This window comes from Sarcophilus harrisii, chromosome 5, assembly GCF_902635505.1.
Source record: "Sarcophilus harrisii chromosome 5, mSarHar1.11, whole genome shotgun sequence".
In the NCBI taxonomy this organism is placed as follows: domain Eukaryota; kingdom Metazoa; phylum Chordata; class Mammalia; order Dasyuromorphia; family Dasyuridae; genus Sarcophilus; species Sarcophilus harrisii.
Window position 1 is genome coordinate 238,590,755 of NC_045430.1, and position 19,987 is coordinate 238,610,741.

A 19,987-nucleotide genomic window follows, 5' to 3' on the forward strand; every position below is an offset into this window, starting at 1 on the left:
TGACTTTCCCAGGGTCACACAGCTAGGAAGTAATAAATTATCTGAAATCAGATTTGAACTCAGGTCTTCCTGAATTCAGGGTTGGTGCTCTACCAACTGCACCACCTAGCTGCCTCTTGTTTCTGACTTTTTAAAAATATATCAAGCCTGTAAATACTAATTCTCCTGAACTCTCTCTCTCCCTCTTCCCTTCCCTATCTTTCTATCTCTCTCCCCCTTTCTTTTTCTTCCTTCCTCTCTCCTTGACTCTTTCCTCTTCTCCTCTCCTCCTTATTTCTTTCTTATGTTTCCTTTCTCTTTCTCCTCTTTTCTTTTCTCCTCTCTTCCCCTTTCCTCACCTCTCATCTCTTCTCCTCTACCTTCTCCTCTCCTTTCTTCTCTTCTCTCCTCTGCTCTTTTCTTTTCTCTTCCCTCCTCTCCCTCTTCCTCTCTCCTTCCATCTCTTTCTTTTTCAGCCTGGATGATGTATTAGTTGGAGCCCCCCTTTTCATGGAGCGTGAATTTGAGAGTAGCCCTAAAGAAGTGGGACAGGTTTACCTCTACTTGCAAGAAAGTCCTTTGCTCTTCAGAGATGCCCAAATCCTTTCAGGAACTGAAGTGTTTGGCAGATTTGGAAGCGCTATCACCCATTTGGGAGATCTGAACCAAGATGGATACAATGGTGAGTTTAGTTTAAATTCACAATACTTCAAAAGTATTGCAATTTTCATGTCACTGTTGGGTGCAAGGAAAGAATGTCATTTTATGCTAGTCTTGTTAGTGTATGTGATAGAGCTATTAAAATGTGGGCAGGTTCAAGATGGTTGTTTGGGACTCTTTATTAGAGAATTCAAATCAATATTTTGTGTGATGTATTAAGGATAATTTAAAAGTTATGTGATTTCAAGCAGTAAATCAAATATAATTTATTGTTTATAATATGCCAATAAACTAAGCACTGTGGTGATAAAGAAGAAAAGCAATTCTTGATCTAAAAGGACTTACATTCTAATGTAGAAAAATAAAGATGTGAAAATAAGTACAGAAGAAAGAATAGATGGGAGGAAATTTTGTAGGGAAAGGTACTAGTAGCTTGGCAGACCAAGAAAAGCCTTATATAGAAAGAGCATTTAAGTTAAATACTGAAAAATTCTAGGGAAACGAAGACAGAAAAAAGGGAGGGAGAACATGCCAGGCAGGGGAACATCCATCATCAAAACATCATGGAAGCAGAAGATGGAGTTTTATATAGAAGTGAGAGTAAGTTTGCCAGCATAATAATAATTAATAATAATAATAAACAGCAATGTAGATTACACGGAGGGGAATACAACATGAGAAGATGAGAAAGGAAGGTCATGACGTATAACCTCCCTCCATCAATGAAAATAGCAACAATTCCATGTGCCATCAGTTGCCAAGGCGGAAAAATCTATTACTTACTGATAAACCCTTCCAACATAGTGAAGTAAAGTTCTTCATATGATAACTCTCTAGCATTTTGATAATCCTCAATTTGAAGCATTTTAAGCATCCTTGGAAGATCCCTATCTTCAAAATTGAAGACCAGCTCAGGAAAGGACAAGAATCTTGAACATTTTCAAGAGTTTGCGTAATACAGGGTTTCTTAAATTTTTTCCACTCATGACCCTTTTTTACCCAAGAAATTTTTCATGGCCCCAGGTATATAGGTAAATAAATAGGTATACAAATCAAACATTTGCTGATAACAAGTCATAATTTTGTGACCCCCCTACATTCAGTAACATGACCCCATATGGAATCATAACCCACAGGTTTAAGAAGTTTGGGGTATAGCACATATATATTATATGTAGCACCTGAAAGGTTTCTGAAGCTCATCCTGAAAATACATATCATACTCAAGAAGTGATGGTACCAATCCATTAAGATATTTCCTTTTTTTTTAGAAAATATAACTCTCACTTCTCTATTGCTTAAAAGATGTCCAAATACTTAAATGCATTATCTAGTTCAATACTCAAAAAAATATTGTGAGGTAAAAATACTTATGTTATACCTATAACTTATAATTATAATATAATACTTATAAGTATTTAATCCCATTATATAGAGGAGTCACCTTGGAAGTTAAATGACTTACTCAAAGATGGTAAGGCAACTAGCTGGCACAATGGGTAGAGCATGAGTGTGTTGAATCAGACTTGAATTCAAGTTCAATACTATATTTTTCTAGCTGGGTGACTCTGGATTAGTCACTTAATCTCTGCCTCAGTTTTCTTCTCTGTAAAAAAAAAAGTGAGTATTTACCTTTTAGGGTTGTTGTGAGACTCAAATGAGATATTTGTGAAGTGCTTAGCAAAACTTAGGGCACTATATAAATGCTATGTTCTGATGATAATAATAACTACTATTACTATTATTGTAATTTGGCAAAGATGAGTCCAGATTTTCTAAATCCAAGTCTAGTTCTGTTTCCACAACAGCATATTGCTCTCCAGATAGTGACTTGCAAAGGATCAAAGACTCTAGCCAAATGGTATTCCTATTTCTGCCTGAATTAAAGCAAATAAGCAAGTGATATTTCTTTGATAAGATTATCTCTCTGAGATTAATCTACCTAATTTTCAGAATGAAAAAAAATAAAAATAATACAGATTATCAGAAACTATCCCTTCTGAATTCACTGTTAAACATAACTGTGCTGAATAACTCAATTTTAAAATTTTTATTCATATGTTTACAAGGCAATTGGGATTAAGTGACATCCCCAGAGTGGCATAACTAGTCAATGTTAAGTATCTGAGTACATATTTGAACTCAGGTCTCCTGACTTCAGGACTAGTGCTCTATCCACTGTGCCATCTAGCTGCCCTATAACTCAACTTAAATAAGCAATTAGTATGGAGTTTTGCTAAGATCTTAGTTCAGAAGTCTAGTGTGAGAGAGTATATAATTGTTAAATACTATTCTGAGGTACCCTGATCCCTAAGTAGCTAGATTGCTGCACAGTAATTACTTAGTTAATGGTTTTTGTTCTCTTTCCTCCATGTTTTAGTCATTGAGATCTACTAAAGAAACTCTGTATCTATAGAGCATGTGGCCCTTGGGGATATTAAATTTTATACTGATTTATGACTTGTGGCTTTCTAATGCTACTCCTCCCCCCCATTCTTGATTTATGACTTCCAAAGACTCCCTTAAGTGAATTACAATTCTACATTCCCTTGGGTAATTGTCTTCTAGTATTTATTTGTTTCCTTACCCAAGACATTAATAAAATACTTGGAAGATAGCAGAAGTGCTTTATTAATTTGTTATAAAGGACAGATCTTTTCTATTGATACTCAGTAAACCAATCTTAAATGGTTTTTCCAGATCATTTTACAATCTTCTTTTGTGGACTTTAAAGTTGAATATTCAGCAGCAGTATATTTATTATCTATTAGGAGCTGATCTTATGGGAGCATTACAATTAATTGAATATGTGTTCAGAAGAGTATGAGATTAGGTATTTTGTTGAGAGAGAAGGAAATTAGAGTTGGAGTTAGCACAGGAGGAACTTTCAAGATTTGTCACAGCCCATCATGGAGAATTTGGCACAGTATAATGAGGGAAGAGTAAAGGAACTATTGTGCAGAAAGTTAGATAACACAAATTTGTGGTGGACCCAATTAAAAATGGTCACATGTCTTTCTCTAGTACTGTTGAAAAATATGTGAATAGGAGTAGAAGAGGCAGAGGTGGGGGAAATTAAGGGTTAGAATTTGACAGGGAATTAGTGGTAGAATAAGGGGATAAGGAAACCAAGGGAACAAAACAGTATAAATGTGAGCTCTTTATATATAATGTAAAGTCAAGATTGATATAGGGAAAGAACAAAACCAGAGTAGAGGTACTGAACTAGGAGAGCCCCAAGCACTGGGGCTAGAAATCATGCAATAATGAAGAATGAGTTTAAGAGGATATATAGAGAGTGATGGAAGGATATGTAATTGTGATTGAAGAGAGGAGTCTCTTAGTTCTCGATACTGAAAGTAGGAAGTTTGTTGCCAGTGGTAAGAGAGAAATAATAGTCCCTGAATATGACTGATGTGAGTGAAGATATAGGATATGGGGACTAAGAAACTGAAAAGCCAGGGTAGATTCATTATCAACATGTGTGCTGAAGTCCTCTAGGGCAAAGCTTCTTAAAATAAAATAAAATAAATAAGCATATCCACCTCATTATTATGCAAATTTGTTTTCCTCTTTAATAAATGGTAAAATGTATATGTTTTAAAATAAAATTTTAGAATAAATTTCTTTATAACTTATTATTCATAAATGTTTGATTTGTATACCTATTCAAAAGGTATAAATAGAAATAAGTATAAATATATACCTGGAGTCATATTTTAAAAAATGGATGAAAAGGAGTCAAAAGTGGAAAAAGTTTTACAAGCCCTTCTCTTGGGCTAAAGTTAGGATGGAGAAGAAGTCTAAAAGTAAGTGAATAAACTTGAGAAAGGAATGAAAATAAGCTAGTAGTCAATGGACATATACTATGGGAATACAGATAGGGAAATATATATAAAGGGGGTAAATATTAATAAACAACAGATTACTTACTACTGGCAGCTGAGGGAGTGGGACAAATCTGGAAATAGCAATGGAGACAAAATATCCCTAGTTTTCCTCTTGGACCAATGTATTGGGGAGGGGAGAGTAGGGGAGATGAATGAAGGCATTTCTAGTTGAAATGATGGCCAGAGATTCATTGCCTTTTGGTGTTAACCAGGTTTCAATAAGTGCCAGAAGTAAAAGGAGCAAGAGAGGAAGAGATTAAGGAAAAAGGAAGTAGGTTAGTGGTGGGATGGTATTCCAGAGGGCACAATGGAGGAAGCAGCAGAGCTGGATCAAGACTTACAGCTGTTAATAGTTAAAATTCATTTATTTAGTCTTATCAACTGGTCTTTAATTATGACAAAGAAATGTAAGACAAATTGTCTACTTATGTTTACTATAATGTATCATTATTATGTTACTTTTCTTAGAGATTTTTTTCCCATTAAAGTAACTTTTGTAATTCAATGGAGATAAGTGATACAATGGAGATAGTGCTGACATTTAGATTCAGAAAGAACAGACTTCAAATTTAGTCTTAAAACCTTACTAGCTATGTGATTCTGGGTAAGTCAATGTCCACATCTGTAAGATAAGCTAGAGAAGGAAATGGCAAACCACTACAGTATCTTTACCAAGATAGTTCGCAAAGATGTGTTCACAAAGAGTCGTATACAACTGAAATGATCCAACAACTAAAATTGTAATTCAATAAATGCCCAAATTAATAAAAAAAAAAAGTGGAAGGTGATCTGTTTTTATAGTTTTTATTAAAAAACATTGAATCGAGAAAGTTGGAAGACTTGAGTTCTGGTACCAGCAGTTCTATTTACTGGCTATGTGACTGTGAACAAACCATTGAATCCTTTGAAACCCAGTTTCCTGATTTCTTAAGTGGAAATAATCATGCTGCTGTCTTGATGCCTTCATACAGTAGTTGTGAGCATCAGATGAGATGGCTATTATAAAGTATAATATTATATGCTTGAGAAACTAGAGAAATGAGGAATAATAAAGCCTTTGAAAAGGCTTGGATTCAAGTTCTGAGTCTGAAAATTATTGTCACTATGGGCAGACAAATCAGAGGAACATGAATCTGGAGCTGGAAGGGACCCCAAAAGTTTTAAACTTCATGCCTTCCCTATCCTTATTTTACAGATGAGGAAATTGAGGCACATATTAGTGAAGAGACTACTCTAGGGCTGCATAGCTAGTAAATATCTGGGGGTAGGGTTTGATTCCTGGATCCAAGTGCAGTGCCCTAACCTTTAGATATCACTGTCTCTCAGGCAGCTATATGAAATTATAAACTAAAGACTACATGTCCTCCCAGCTTTAAAAAAAAAAAATCAGATTCACAAAGCACTTCACTAAGTAAAAACACCAAAAATGGGAAGTTATATATACATTTAATATATATAAAACATTTATTGAAGTTGTTTTCATTTACAGCTAAAACTGTTTTGTTTCAAGTTATAAATCAAATGGAAATACTGACATAGAATGGGATTCCAGATGGATCTGATACATTTATGAATTTAGTCAAACAGAAACATGGTGCAATAATGGAAAGACTCCTGAACTTTCAGTAAAAAAAAAAAAAAAAAAAAAAGTGCTTAAATTCTAATCCTACTCCTTACCTGAGGGGATGGCATGTAAGATAGAAAGAGCACTAGCTCTCAAGTCAGTAGTTTTAGGTTGAAATCCTGCCTCTGATTCTTAATAGTTGTTCAACATGAAGCAATTTACCCTTTTTAAATTTCAGTGTCTTCCTCTGTAAGCCAAGAAAGTTGAACCAAGGGACTACTGAGTTCTAATTTTATCAGCCCAGAATATCTCTTAATCTATTAGACCCCATTTTTCTCAACAATAAAATAGTCGACCTACATACAAAGCCTTTTCCAACTCTAAATCCAGGATATCAAGACCTTGGGAAATTAGATTTCAAACGATCACTCTTTAAGAAATAAATATTTATGTCTTGTAGACATTGCAGTTGGCGCACCATTTGCAGGAGAAGATGGAAGAGGCAAAGTGTTCATTTACAATGGGAATGCTGAAGGGTTAAACCATAAACCATCCCAGATTCTGAATGGAGCCTGGGCTTCCCAGACCGTGCCATCGGGTTTCGGCTTTACTTTGAGAGGTGATTCAGACATAGACAAGAATGATTACCCAGGTAAGTCCTTCCACAGAAGAATTCATTTCATCCTTCCCCTTCTCTGGAAAACGTATCATGCTTCAGCAACTCTTTTATAAAGGCCAAGGTCAAACTCAAATGTAGTCACAAGGGCTCCTTGTATAGGATTCCTGGATGGCTCTCCTGCAAATTTAGTCAGACAAAATAAATACTCCCTTTCCTGTCAAGAGACAGCATCAGAGATGCAAAAAAAGACTTCAAACAGTGACATTAAGCATGAAACCTGTCGACTTTGTTAACAAAAAGATTTAAGCCCCCTTTTCTTCTCAAAATCCCAGTGAATTACATGTGCCAGAAATGTGGACAATTTCTTTAGTATGTGTAAGGAGTTCTTAAAGCATGTAATCCTTCAGAAGTCCTGCTGACCCCACAGGTCCCCTCTGCCTTTACTCAAACTGCCTAAATAGTTTTTTTTGGGGGGGAAGCAGCATTTATTTTAAGCAAGATTGCTTGTTGTTTTTTCAATTTTTTTCTGAGATGGGTAGTATAATTTGTTTAGGCAACTAAGTGACATAATAAATAGAGCTCTGGATTTGGAGGCAGGATAACCTGAGTTCAAATGTTACCTCAAATTAGCACAAAACTTAGTAGTCATGTGATCCTGGACAAGTCATCTAACCTCTGAACTTCAGTTTCCTCATCAGTAAAATTAGGGGGTAGAAATGCCTGACCTTTGAGAACTTTGAGAAGTTCCCTTCAAACACACAATCTATGATGCTTTGAAGAACAAAGAAAGACCTTTCACTTGTCTTTTCAGGGGAGAGGGAATCATTGTCTGTACTATCAAATCAATAGATAAATTGATCTGTCTCACTAAGCAGTCTCTCTCTTTGTCTATATCTTTCTTTTTTCTCTTCCCTCTTTTCCCCCCCTTTGTTCTAAGCTCTATGAGAAGAGGTGAATGGATGTTTTCTAAAATGATACAAAAAACCCTATTCATACAAATATTTTTAAAAATAATAACAACAAAAGGAATTATGGAAAATGATACAGTAAACTATCCTTCATTGTTTCATTTTGATTGTAGAGTTATGGAATCTCTCCATATAATATAAGATAATTGTTGTCTGGAGAATCTTCTCAGGCCACATAGAAGTTTTCTACACTTCCCCATAAAGACTTGCTTTCAAAAACTGCAGTTTCTAGCAAAGAACATGAAACTTCTTGATTTTAAGTTTCTGTTTTTTTCATTCATTCAAATTACTGTAGTCCAAGATGATTTTGACTCCAATAACTAATGGTTAATGACCATTGACTCTTGGTTGGATATATTCCATACCAAAGTCTTGCTATGGTTCAGGGCAGCATTCCAACAAGTCAGCTGCTTAAATGTACATTATTCCAATGTTCATCCTTTCACTTTCTCTTCCCTCTATAATGGAGAAAAAAAAAAAGATTCCCACAGTATTTGTTTCTCTCCCCCCTCCCCCACAATATCTCCATTTTCAATCTTGGCAGAAGACTTTCAATATTAACATAGACAATATGGCAAGCCTTGGAGTCATGTTCAAATCTGTTCTAAAGCTCTAAACACTTGACCACTCAAGACTGTAGCTTTATCCTTCTCTGAGATTACATCGTGCTAAGCAAAATCTTGATCAGTAACTAACCATGATCAGCTACATAGAAAGGCAGCGACCTATTTATAATGTATCCTTCTTAAAGAGTTATTTATCATCTGATCTCTTAAGATCCAGAGTAGAAAATTCGTTTCCCCTCCTCCTTCCATTCCCTTCACCCCCTAATTCTCTTATCTGATTCCTAGCAGTGGAATGTCTGAGTGATTAAACTAAATTATCACAATGTAATTTTAGATAAATAGTTGTCTTAGAAAGTTTTTCTTCTTCATTGTGCTTGGCACTCCCTTCCATTCTCCCATTCTTACAATTGGAGACCTTGACAGAGTGATTCTTGGGTCTGCCAGGATTTAAAGGAGGCAAAGGAAGTATCCCTTGAAAGGCTAGCCCATCTACTTCTTTATAAAACTAGACATTTTTTTTTCAGAATGAAGGGACAGAAAACATTGAGAAATGAAACTTATTCTTAGAAGAATTTTTTTGGGAGAGAAAGGAGCAAAGAAAGATGGAGGCAAAGAGATGTTCTTGTAAACACTGTTCTAGAGAGTACTTATCAGCCACCATATATTTCTTTCCACCCCCTCTCTTCCCACAATAATCAGAAAACCTGACAGCGGATGTGTACTCAGAGTAAAAAAGTAAGGGAAGTAAGTCTGCTTATGTTGGAAGTGGTCACTACCCTCAAGTTGGATCTGCAGGAGTTCAATTTATGGTAACTAATGAAGACATGTGGAGGGACCCAGGTGGTGGCTTAAAAAAAATATAGCTGATGTCTTTTCCCCTTGTCCCAAATAATAGATCTCTCTCTAGTGCAAGAATTTTATGAATTTGTGATTCATAGACTTGGGGTTTACCAGGAATCCAGGAACCTATTTTTAAAAATATATATTTTGATGATGACTTCAATAGTCAATTTTTATTGTAATTCTATGGATTTTATTTTATGCATTTAAAAACACTTTCAGGGGATGGTGGTCCTTGTCTTCAGCAATGAGTGCTAAAGGATCTCCCCCAAAGTTAAGGACCCTTTCTTTATTTCACTATTTCAGTGCTTTTTTTGTCCAATATGGATTTTATTTATGTAAAGTATAATTTATTATTAAAATAGATCAGCAAATTTTCAAAGATTCAGAGAGATGCTGTAAAGTACCTACTTACCAAGGTCATAGAGGATATGTCAGAGTAGCAATCGAGCCTAGGTCAATCTGATTTCATAGCTGAGTCCCAGATCAATCCATCTTATGGCAAAGTCAAGCCAAAGTGCCCCAAATCTATACAACTCCCTTGCTCACAACAGTCTTGGCCAATGTTATGGGATAATTCTCACTGATTCTATCAATATTTTAGTTCACAACAGGGTACAATAAAATGCCTCGTTTAAATATTTGAAGGGTCCCTTATTTCATCAGCATGGTCACTGTCTACTAATGTAGATAGTGACCCCTCCTTTGTTGCACACCTTATTTACTTTATTCTTTCCCCCCTTTATATTCCTCCAAGCAAGCTACAGTTACAAAAAGATATATTTATATATTCAGATATAGATATGTATACATAAACACATACATGTCGTTCCTATACCTATATCTGACTCTTTAATTCTGTTCCATAACTTGCTTTGCTATTACTTAACCTCCCCCCACCTAAGGATCCTTCTTTTGTCTTCTTCCCTCACTCTTTTCTTCCACATCCACCCATCTTTTCCCCCTTATTTCTTTATGAGGGTGCTATACTCTTTATGGTACATATGCAGTGTTGCCTATTGAACCTATTCCCAATGTGATTAGATTTTCAGAACTATAAGCCCTCCTCCCCATTCTAATGCCTCTGTGTCTATTATTCCTCTGCACCTCATTTGTGTAACATTATTAGTATTTTTACCTTAACCCTGCCAATCTTTATTTTGAGTAGCCCTAGTGTTGATGTGAATATTAAACAAATAGTATGCATTTTTCATGTCAAAAAACCCATAAACAATTTGTCCATATTTAAATAGTTTGTCCAGGTTGAGTTCCTTAAAATTGATCTATGATATTAACTTTTATATATTAAGTTTTCTGTTCAGTTTGGGTTTCATTGATAGAAAGTCCTGAAAATCTCTAAGATCATTGAAGACCCATTTTTTCTCATTTAAATTATAATTTTGATTACTATGATACTTTTGGCCACAAGCCTAGTTCTTTTGATTATTGGTAGATATAATTTCAGGACTTGTGGTCTTTTATTGTAGCTGATAATAAATTCTGTAGAATTCTAATTGTAGCTCCAGCATATTTGAATTTTTTTCTTGTTTCTTGAAAAAATTTTCTATTTTTGAAATTTGGCAATAATATTTCTGTGTGGTTTCCACAAAAGATCTCTTTGAGGTGGTGATCGGTGGATTTTTTTCCTATTTCTATTTTGCCTCATGTTCTATCACTCCAGGACAATTTTTTTTTATTTCTTGTGTTATTATGTTAAGGTTCTTTTTTTTAGTCACAATTTTCAGGTAGTTGAATTATTCTTATTTTCTCTTCTTGATCTGTTCTCCAGATCTGTCATTTTTCTTATATGATGTTTCATATTCTGTTCAATTTTCTCATTTTTTTATAATCTGTTCTATTATTTCTTGATCTCTAATACCTTCACTGGCTTCCCCTTGCCAAATTCTAATTTTAAAAGAATTATTTTCATCTTTGAGACTCTCTACCTCATTTTCTAGTTGGCTAATTTCCCCCTAATCTTATTGTTTTTCTTAGATGGTTTTAATTTATTTTTTTAAAGTTTTTCCTCAATTTCTCTCATTTTATTTTTGAATTCTTTTTTGAGTTCTTCTATAAATTGTCTCTGAATTACATTCTCTTGTGAAATTCCATTTCATGTTACTTCCATTTCATGTTACTCTTTAGTGTAGAACCTTTTTAAAAAAAACTAAAGTGTCCTCCTCTGAAGATGAACCCCATTTCCCTGTTCCTATAATATGTTTCAATGGTGGGGTTCTTTGCTGGTTCATTTAAAAAAATAAATGATATTAGTGTGAGCACCTCTAATTTAAGAGTGGGAGCCTTTAGCTTCACTTCAGATCTATACTCTGACCTAAGACCTCAACCTCCACTCTCCAGTAGTGCCCACAGCCAGCAGCATCTCTGTCCCCCCACTCCAGTGAGTTGGTTCCTTCTTGCCCAGGGGCTCATTCCTGCAGCACAGCTGAGCCTGGCATTCCAAATAAGTCAAGGTTCACTCTGTCTTCTGAGGCTCCAGCCACACCCAGCTCACCCCAGGATGCCCCACTTGCTGTTTCTATGGAGCTACCCTGGAGGTGTTTATACTTCAGACTTAATCCCCAGCCCTGTAGTCTTTCTGCAGATCTTCTCAGATTATATCAGGACAACCCCTGATCTACACCATGTCTTCTTTATTTTTCAGAAGTCTATGTTAACCCTAACGTGCAAATTTGTACTATTTGTAAAGGAATTCTGGAGAGCTTGAAATTTACCAACCTACTCCACCATCTTCCCCAAATCTTCCCCCTAGGCTATTCTCTAGAGTAAAAGTTGATGATCAGCCTGCTTTGTTAAAATGAATTTTATCCTTTGGGAATTCCTATGTCACTGGAATTACAGATCCAGTCCCTATCTTTATCCTTATCTTCTATGGATTACCAAAAAATAGCTCATCAATTCTTTGTCTCTAAAATATTGTTGTTGCTGTTTTTGTTATTGTTGAGTCCTTGCAGGAGTGTCCAACCCTTTGTGACTCCATTTGTGTAATGGATACCTTCTCCAGCTCTTTTTACATATAAGGAAATTGCAAAGATACCTTCTCCAGCTCATTTTACATATAAGGAAATTGAGGCAAATGATGACTTGCCTAGGGTCACATAACTAGTAAGTGTCTGAGATCCTATTTGAACTCAGGTCTTCTTGATTCCAAGCCTAGTACTTTTTCACTTGTTCCACGTAGCTTCCATCACCAATGGTTCATCCCAGTCTGTTAACTTGAACTCATTTCCAGTTGGTTGGTATTCCTTTATAATTATCTTTTTTTTCCTGAGGCAATTGGGGATAAGTGGCTTGCCTAGAGTCAACATAGCTAGGATGTATTAAGTGTCTGAAACCACATTTGAACTCAGATTCTCCTGACTTCAGGGCCAGTGCTGCATCCACTGTGTCACCCAGCTCACCCTCCTTTATATTTATCTTACCATCTTCTTCTATATTTGGATGATCAGTTGTGGAATATGATATAGAAAGAATTCTTGTTCAGTTAGGAGTTGGCTTAATTGTTCACTAAGGTCTCTCTCAAAGTCTCTTCATGATCTAGTGTAACTGGACTTTAGTTTATAATTTGAGGAAGGTTTAAAGTTCTAAGGAGCTCTTGCAAAAATAAAGAAAAAGAGTGAGATAGTGTTTGTATCTACGTTAAAAATTTGGCCAATTCCATTATTGCTGCTAAATATTTATGTAATATAAGGAGGGAAATCAATATACTGATCTGAATGAGCTCTGAGCAAGGGTTCAAACTCAGATATTTATATATGAATGATCATGAACAATCACTTCACCACTTTTAGCCTCAGTTTCATCATTTTAATTGGAGATGATGACAATACTATTTTTTCCCTTAAGATTGTTGTCTGGAATCTGCTTTGTAAACTTAAAAGTGTTTTATAAATCTAAGTTGTTTTGAGTCATAGCTGGTAAAATACAGCTTGGATAGACATTAACATAAAATATAAAATAAAATGCATGGTAAGAATTGTCTGGAAAAGTTCATTTCCTTTGATGGAATGGGAAAAGAAAGAAATCTTTCCATTTGTAGTTTGACTTTGAAAGTTATTACTTTTCCTTTGACAGTAAAATTATTTGACAAGCCAGGATGTATATTATATGTTTTTCATGATGACCAAACCCACATCAATGGTTCCTTGTCAATCATTTCCTTGTATATAATGAGCACAGCAGCCATCATGGTAGTTTGATATCCCTTAAAAAGACTGGCTGTTGGATCATTCACAAAAATGAAGACTAGTTCACAGAACATGTGCATCAGAATCTATGTGTCTTTATATAATATATTCATATCTTGCCTATAGAATATATCTGTAAACATATTGTCTTAAGAGATTTTTTGCATATTTAAATCTGATTTTCCCAGTGATATTGTAAAATTAATCTGGTTCTGTGTTTCTTTGGGAGCTGGGATCAAAATTATTGACCCTAGCACATATAATCCCCCCACAAAAAAAATTTTTTTGCTAACACAGAAAACCAAATTACAAGAAAAATGACAATTTCTAAAAGTAAAACTTTTTTTAAAAATTACAAAATAGGAATACAAGATAATTTGGGGTATTTTTTATATTTGGCACAATAGATTCAATATCTAAAGGAAAAGGAAATAAGTCCAGTCTAGCTGAATAGGTCACATTAGGCTAAAAAGTCATTCTGATTACATAAGATTTCCAAAAGAATATTCTAATTCAGTTCAGTAAATATTTATTAAATGTCTGTCATGTGAGCCTAAGACCTAGAGTCCCTTCAGATTGGGGGAACTTCTCTGAAGGTGTGGGAAAGTTGAAATTATATCTCTCAGCTACAGGGGCCAATTTTTAATAGTCCTTATGGAAAATGCAGGAAATAAGTGCTTCCTCAATTTTTATCTTGATTAAGGGTTCTTTTTGCAATTTGATTATTAAGTAGGGTTCTTCCAGGATGTCCTTTGAAGTCAGAAATATGTCATGTTTCTCCACACAATTTTTATGATGACTGATTAAATCAGTAACTGATTAAGTCTTTAAGTGAAAGTCATTTTGGTATAGAAATACTGAAACATGCTTGTGAGGGGAAAAAAAATGGATGACTAGCTAACTTTCCCCTAATCTTGCTGTTCATAAGTATGATGCTGGTACCTTAGTCCATATCTGAGTATTTCTTAGTCACTTAAAAATACAACCAATGTCATTGTTCTTTTTTAAATTTTGAGGGTATTGTTGAAGTTTATATTTATGTGATCAGGATAATTTGGCACAAGGAATTCTCAGTGAGGAAATTCTCTGTACCAATGCAGATTTGTGACTTAGGGTCTTAAACAATTGCTTTAAGTCACTGAATTATTACATTACTCACCTGGAGATACCCAGTCAGTATTTGTCAAAGAAATGATTTGAACCTGGATCTTCAAGCCTTTGCTCTATTTACTATGCTTTGATATTTCCCTTAATAGAGTTACCTGAAAGAAATTCCCATCCCATAGGAGTACTGCATGACCTCATGATAGTAGAAGCTACTCTAGTATTTTTCCATTCTTCAGACCTCCAATCCCAGAAGTATAGATCCCCAGTTTTCAGAACCTGGTATAGTTTCAGGCCCCACTCCCCTCTTTACTTTCCATTTAATTAGAATCCCTAAATCAATTGAGCCTTTGAAATCCAAGGGAAAACACAAAAGAGTGATTTTAAAAATTGAAGTTGTCGATTTCTAATTCATATGAATGTAAATTGAGTTGCTTGGATTTGCTATTGGGCATGATTTCCTTAAAAACTGTGATTAGATTTGAAATGTCTTACAAATGATTGCTTCTGATGAGATAAAGGCAGTTTGCTTTCACAATCACAGTATTTCAGCTATCCCACTCTAATTCGGTTAAGTTTTACTGCTGTGACATAGTAGAGTGAGATGTGTGCTAGATCTGAAGATATAACCCTTCCTCATAAGCTTCCAAGGTTCCACAGTCTTTTTACCTTTAAGGGCCTCGGTTTCTTTATCTGTAAAATGGGGAAGAGGGAAATTGGACTAGACAGAATTTAAGGTTCTTTTCATGTCTAACCTTCTATGATCCTGTTTTGCACCCTCCTTGTCAAGTATCATCTTCCCATCGCTAGTTATGTTTTTTCCCCTTTATAAGGTCTAACAACACATCAGTGAGTGTCATCTTTGATCTTTAGTGGTGCTTCCCCCATTCAAAAAGAAATAAAGTTTTATCTCTTATTTAAAGGTATATAAGAAAACCTATAGATCACCATTACAACATCATTTCTTCCTGAGGGAACAGATCAGGAGACTGATTATTCTGTATTATTTACATATGCTAGAGACACTGACGGTCTCCAGCATATCGGGTGGACCCGTGTTGGAAATGTTTGGGAAGGCTCTTTTCAAGTGTTGCATAGAAGGGCAGATGGGGATGGGTTGTAATCTGTGTTACTGAAAAGGACATCAAAATTATTGAAATGATAGATCCACTTGAGTATTTGAGGATGTATATATTACCAACTATGAAATAATTATTCATTCCTAAGTTCCTACATGGCTCAAAACCATCCCTATACATCATCCACAAAGGGCCTAGCCAATTCATCCACAAGAATTCATCCACAAGACCAGATCAAAATAAGTCCATGTAAAGACTAATATATTTCTAAGTACAGAAACATAGAAGAGTTGTACCTTTTAAGGAAAAGTTGTTACTGTGAACTTGAAGCCAAATTCATGCTTTTCTCTCAGTTGAAACAGTGGGAGACAGGAAAGAAGGGTAGCAGAAAAACTAAAGGCATAATTGTTACTGTTCTGTTAAATATTTATTTGTTTGTTTAATATTTGAGTGTTAATAATGTGCTAAGGACTAACCAAAGCCTAACCACAAATCCCTTCCTGCTAGAATATGGACAGTGCTGGAGGTGGGCAGTGTGTAGACTGAGGTTTGGTTAGACCTCATAATTCTACTCCTATTCTTTTCTCTATTACGATATGCCCTTGTTATTCATAACAGCCATTAGCAACTTAATTCTATATAAGGAAAAATCTTTTTACCTTCTTATTCTACTAGAAATAACAATAATATTTATAGAATACTTTTAATTTGCAAGGTGCTTCATAAATATTTTATTTAATCTTCACATCAACTCTAGGAAGTAGTTACTATAATTATTCCTATTTTATAGATGAGAAAACTGAATCAGACAGAAGTTATAGGATTTGTGCAGAGTCACACAACTAAGGACAGATTTGAAATCAGATTCTTCTGACTCTACAGTCAGTGCTCAACCTACCTGCTAGAATAATACACCAACCTATCCTTCTTCATTTCTTATTTCTTTGTAAGCATTGTACCTACGTGTATATCCAATGCAAATATATATTTACATATCTATTGTGTTCATCCATATGTATTTATGATATATTCACACATGAATTACGTGTGTGCATCCATGTACATGTATGAGATGTGTACAATGAATTATGCCTTTTATTGTGCACATCTATATACATGTATGATACATGTACACATGAATTATGTATATATATATATATATATACAAATACATGCTTTTTGTATCTTAGTGTATCTGATTTTATCAGTCTGAATATAACTTCCATTGATGTCATCATATAAAAAATTAGTTCATGTCTTTTCATAAATAGTTTTCATACATGTGTGTATACACATATATTATATTATGTGCATGCTATATATATGTATACATATATATAGTGTGTGTATATATGTAGATAGATATTCTTTCAGTCAACATTTGTTGCATGTCTAATGTATGACAAAACATGTGCTAGGTGATGGAAAAGATACCAAATTTTCATAAACATGGTCTCCTGACTTCATTGAACTTGTATTTGAGTAGGCAAAATAAGACCCCAAACATAAATATAGTGAACATATACTTCATTATATTTGAATGGTTGATTGAGAAAAGTACAAAACAAGTCATTTCGAGACATTTAAATAAATAAAATAAAAGTTCATTATTACCTAGGTAAAGCTTTGTGGAGACATTAGCATTTGAATTCATTTTTAAAGGCTGATGAATAGTCCCAACTTTTGGCAGATAAACTATTAGTGTGAAATGAGGCATACATTTTTAGAAGTGACCAAGGTTTGGGTTTGTTATGCTTGAAAGCACTTATTAATTTTGAAATGAGGATTCTAAAGAGGTTGGGAAGAGATTGGAAGAAAAAATGGTATTGAAAAGAATATCAATAAAACCTTTTAAAAAATAATTATAAAGTATAACTAGGAATTCAGGAGATGAAAAAGGGAATAGGGTCTGTGAGGAATAATTCCTTCTCTATGTAGATATATCTATTAATATTAAGTAGCATATTTAATGTTACCTAATAGACATACTCTTTGTTTATGCACATTCCAAGATCATGAATATGGAATCTTTTGGGTTTAGTGAGATTACATTTTGGCAGTCTCTTACCACTTCTCACAGGGCTTTCTTTGAAAACGAGATTGTAGATTCAGTAAAGATGTGGAAGTAAAATCTGCATCTACCATACTGGGAGGATTAGTTTTATTCAATTCAGTATTCATCAAAATGGGGATTATAGCACAAACCGATAACCACTTTTGCCTTAGAAAATTCACTTTTGCCACTTTAAATAGTAAACAAGACACAGTCAAGTAAGGAGAGCATATCTTAAAGAACACAGTGAGCAGAAACAACAGCCACCATCAGACCAAGAGCTTCTGAAACTTTCTGCCTCTCAGAGAGACAGAAAGAGGGGAAAGCAATGCCTACTGGCCTCTTTTCTGATCCAGACAGGGAAAAAATCCCTACAAAATCTCTTTTGCCTCAACAAGAGCTAGCAGAGAATGATAATGAGAGATAATGAGAAATGATCCCTCTTGCCTACAAAAAGGCTCTTCTTTCAGTATGTATAAAAATATTAGATGTATAAACACACCAATATATATGTGTGTTATATCCACATGTATAATTTTTACATATATATACATAAACATATATGTGTATATTTCAAACTTCATGATATAGAACAAACACTGGAATAAGGTATTTTCAGTGACAGTGATGTTTTTTTTAAATACGTCTTCAATCTTATTGGTATAGACATTTCCTCTGACTGATTCATATCATAACTTTTTCTGTAACATACACTCTTAAAATATCTACAGCATTAAGGGATTGTGAATGAAACATGTCATGAAATATATTATTATAAACAGAACTTGAACTCAAATATACCTGATTCTAAGCCCAGATGTGAAGGAAAGAATGAGTGAGTATATGAATGAAGTTGAAGAATGAATGGATGAATGAAAGAATAAATGAATGAAAAGCATTAATTTAGTATTTATTTTATGCAACGCACTGTTCTGAGTCCTGGAGATACAAATAGAAAAGAAAAATTATTCCTTGATCTTAAGGACTTCACATTTTGTTGTGGGGCAGACAATATATATAGAAGATTTCAGATGCAAGACAGATGGAAAGGACCCACAATCCTTAGGGGACAGCTGCAAACCAGATTTCAAATCTGTTTATTTGAATAATAAGGAAGATTATTCTTTAATTTCCAGCTTTACTGATAAAGTTATGTCAGTTTCTGATGTTGAATCATAGAAAGAATTCCAAAGACATTAGAAGCAAGAACTTTCTTTTCTGGATCTTCTTTCTATCCACTGTCTTAGAAGGATTTCTTTTGTTTATTTGTTTGTTTTTGCATAAATCTCTTTCAGTCTGTCCTTGAAAACAGTTGTTCCTTTTCTATAGGGACCATTTGATTGGCTGCATAAAATATTATAGAGCCCTCAGTTATCTGGATCAGCCTCATTTATTAGGGGGATGATGCAGAAAAAGGGTAGCCTGTAGGGATTTTAAAGAATTGCCCTAAAAGTTGAGAAGGGAAAAGATTCAGGTTGATTAGAATGTGATGAGAATTTGGAAGAAAATGGTAAGAACAATTGTTATGTTAGATCTGTTCCCATGAAATTTATTCTTTTACATCAATCAGTAAGTTCCTTTGTGGATAAGGAACATTTTTTTTTTACATCTTTATTGTGATCCCTCCACAACTCTTAATACTGGTGCTAGGCATATAACCTTTAGATGCTCATTAAATGCTAAATTGAGTAAGAGAAGTAGTGCTATGAGTTTATATTTTGAATCTTTAAAAAGCATTTCAGGATCTGTCTCTTTACTTTTAGTTCACTAGAAGGTAATCTAATTAGCTTTAAGAATACCTTAATCCTAATAAGAATCCCCAATAAATTCAGAGGCATTTTTATTTGGGAAGGTTTTTGCCTATAGTCAATCAATGTTTTCTGAGTGTCTGCTGCATCTATGCGTGTATATTTGTGCTTAGATCTGTGAGTGATATATAGAATTATGGTTCAGCAGGAAGATATTTATACTTATAAGATATGGTCCATGTTCTCAAAGATATTAAACTCTACTTTGAAAGCTAAGGAATTAATGTGTGTGTGTGTGTGTGTGTGTGTGTGTGTGTGTGTGTGTGTGTATACACACACACACAAATAAATAAATTACTATTACCATTCCCAAATCAATCATTAAATGTCAAATATATAAATGGTGCAAAACGTTGTAAGAAGTAAGGGAAGAAGGAGGGGCAGAAGAGAGGGGGGGGAGAGAAGGAGAAAGGGAGAAGGAGAGAGAGAAAGGAGAAGGGGAAAAGAGAAAGGGAGGGAGGAGAGGGAGAGATCACTTCTAGCCAGGGTGGTAAGGGAAGACTTTTTAGACAAACTGGAATCTTGATCTGAACCTTGGCTAGTTAGTATAAAGTTATTATAAAGGAGAAAATTTCATGTAGCAGGACCAATGTGAATAAAAGTGACAATGCAAAATATAATGTAAATGTGGATAAAAGTTAGTATGGGTAGA

The 19,987-nt window shown here is 34.6% G+C and overlaps 1 protein-coding gene across 1 annotated transcript in view; it reads left to right on the top strand.

Annotated features, from left to right (window-relative positions):
• ITGA8 (integrin subunit alpha 8) overlaps positions 1–19,987 on the top strand; it is a 202,965-nt gene that overhangs the window by 67,349 nt on the left and 115,629 nt on the right. The window contains exons 12-13 of the mRNA XM_031939925.1: positions 456–661; positions 6,554–6,745. Coding sequence (XP_031795785.1) covers positions 456–661; positions 6,554–6,745 — 398 coding nt within the window. The remainder of the gene's footprint in view (positions 1–455; positions 662–6,553; positions 6,746–19,987) is intronic.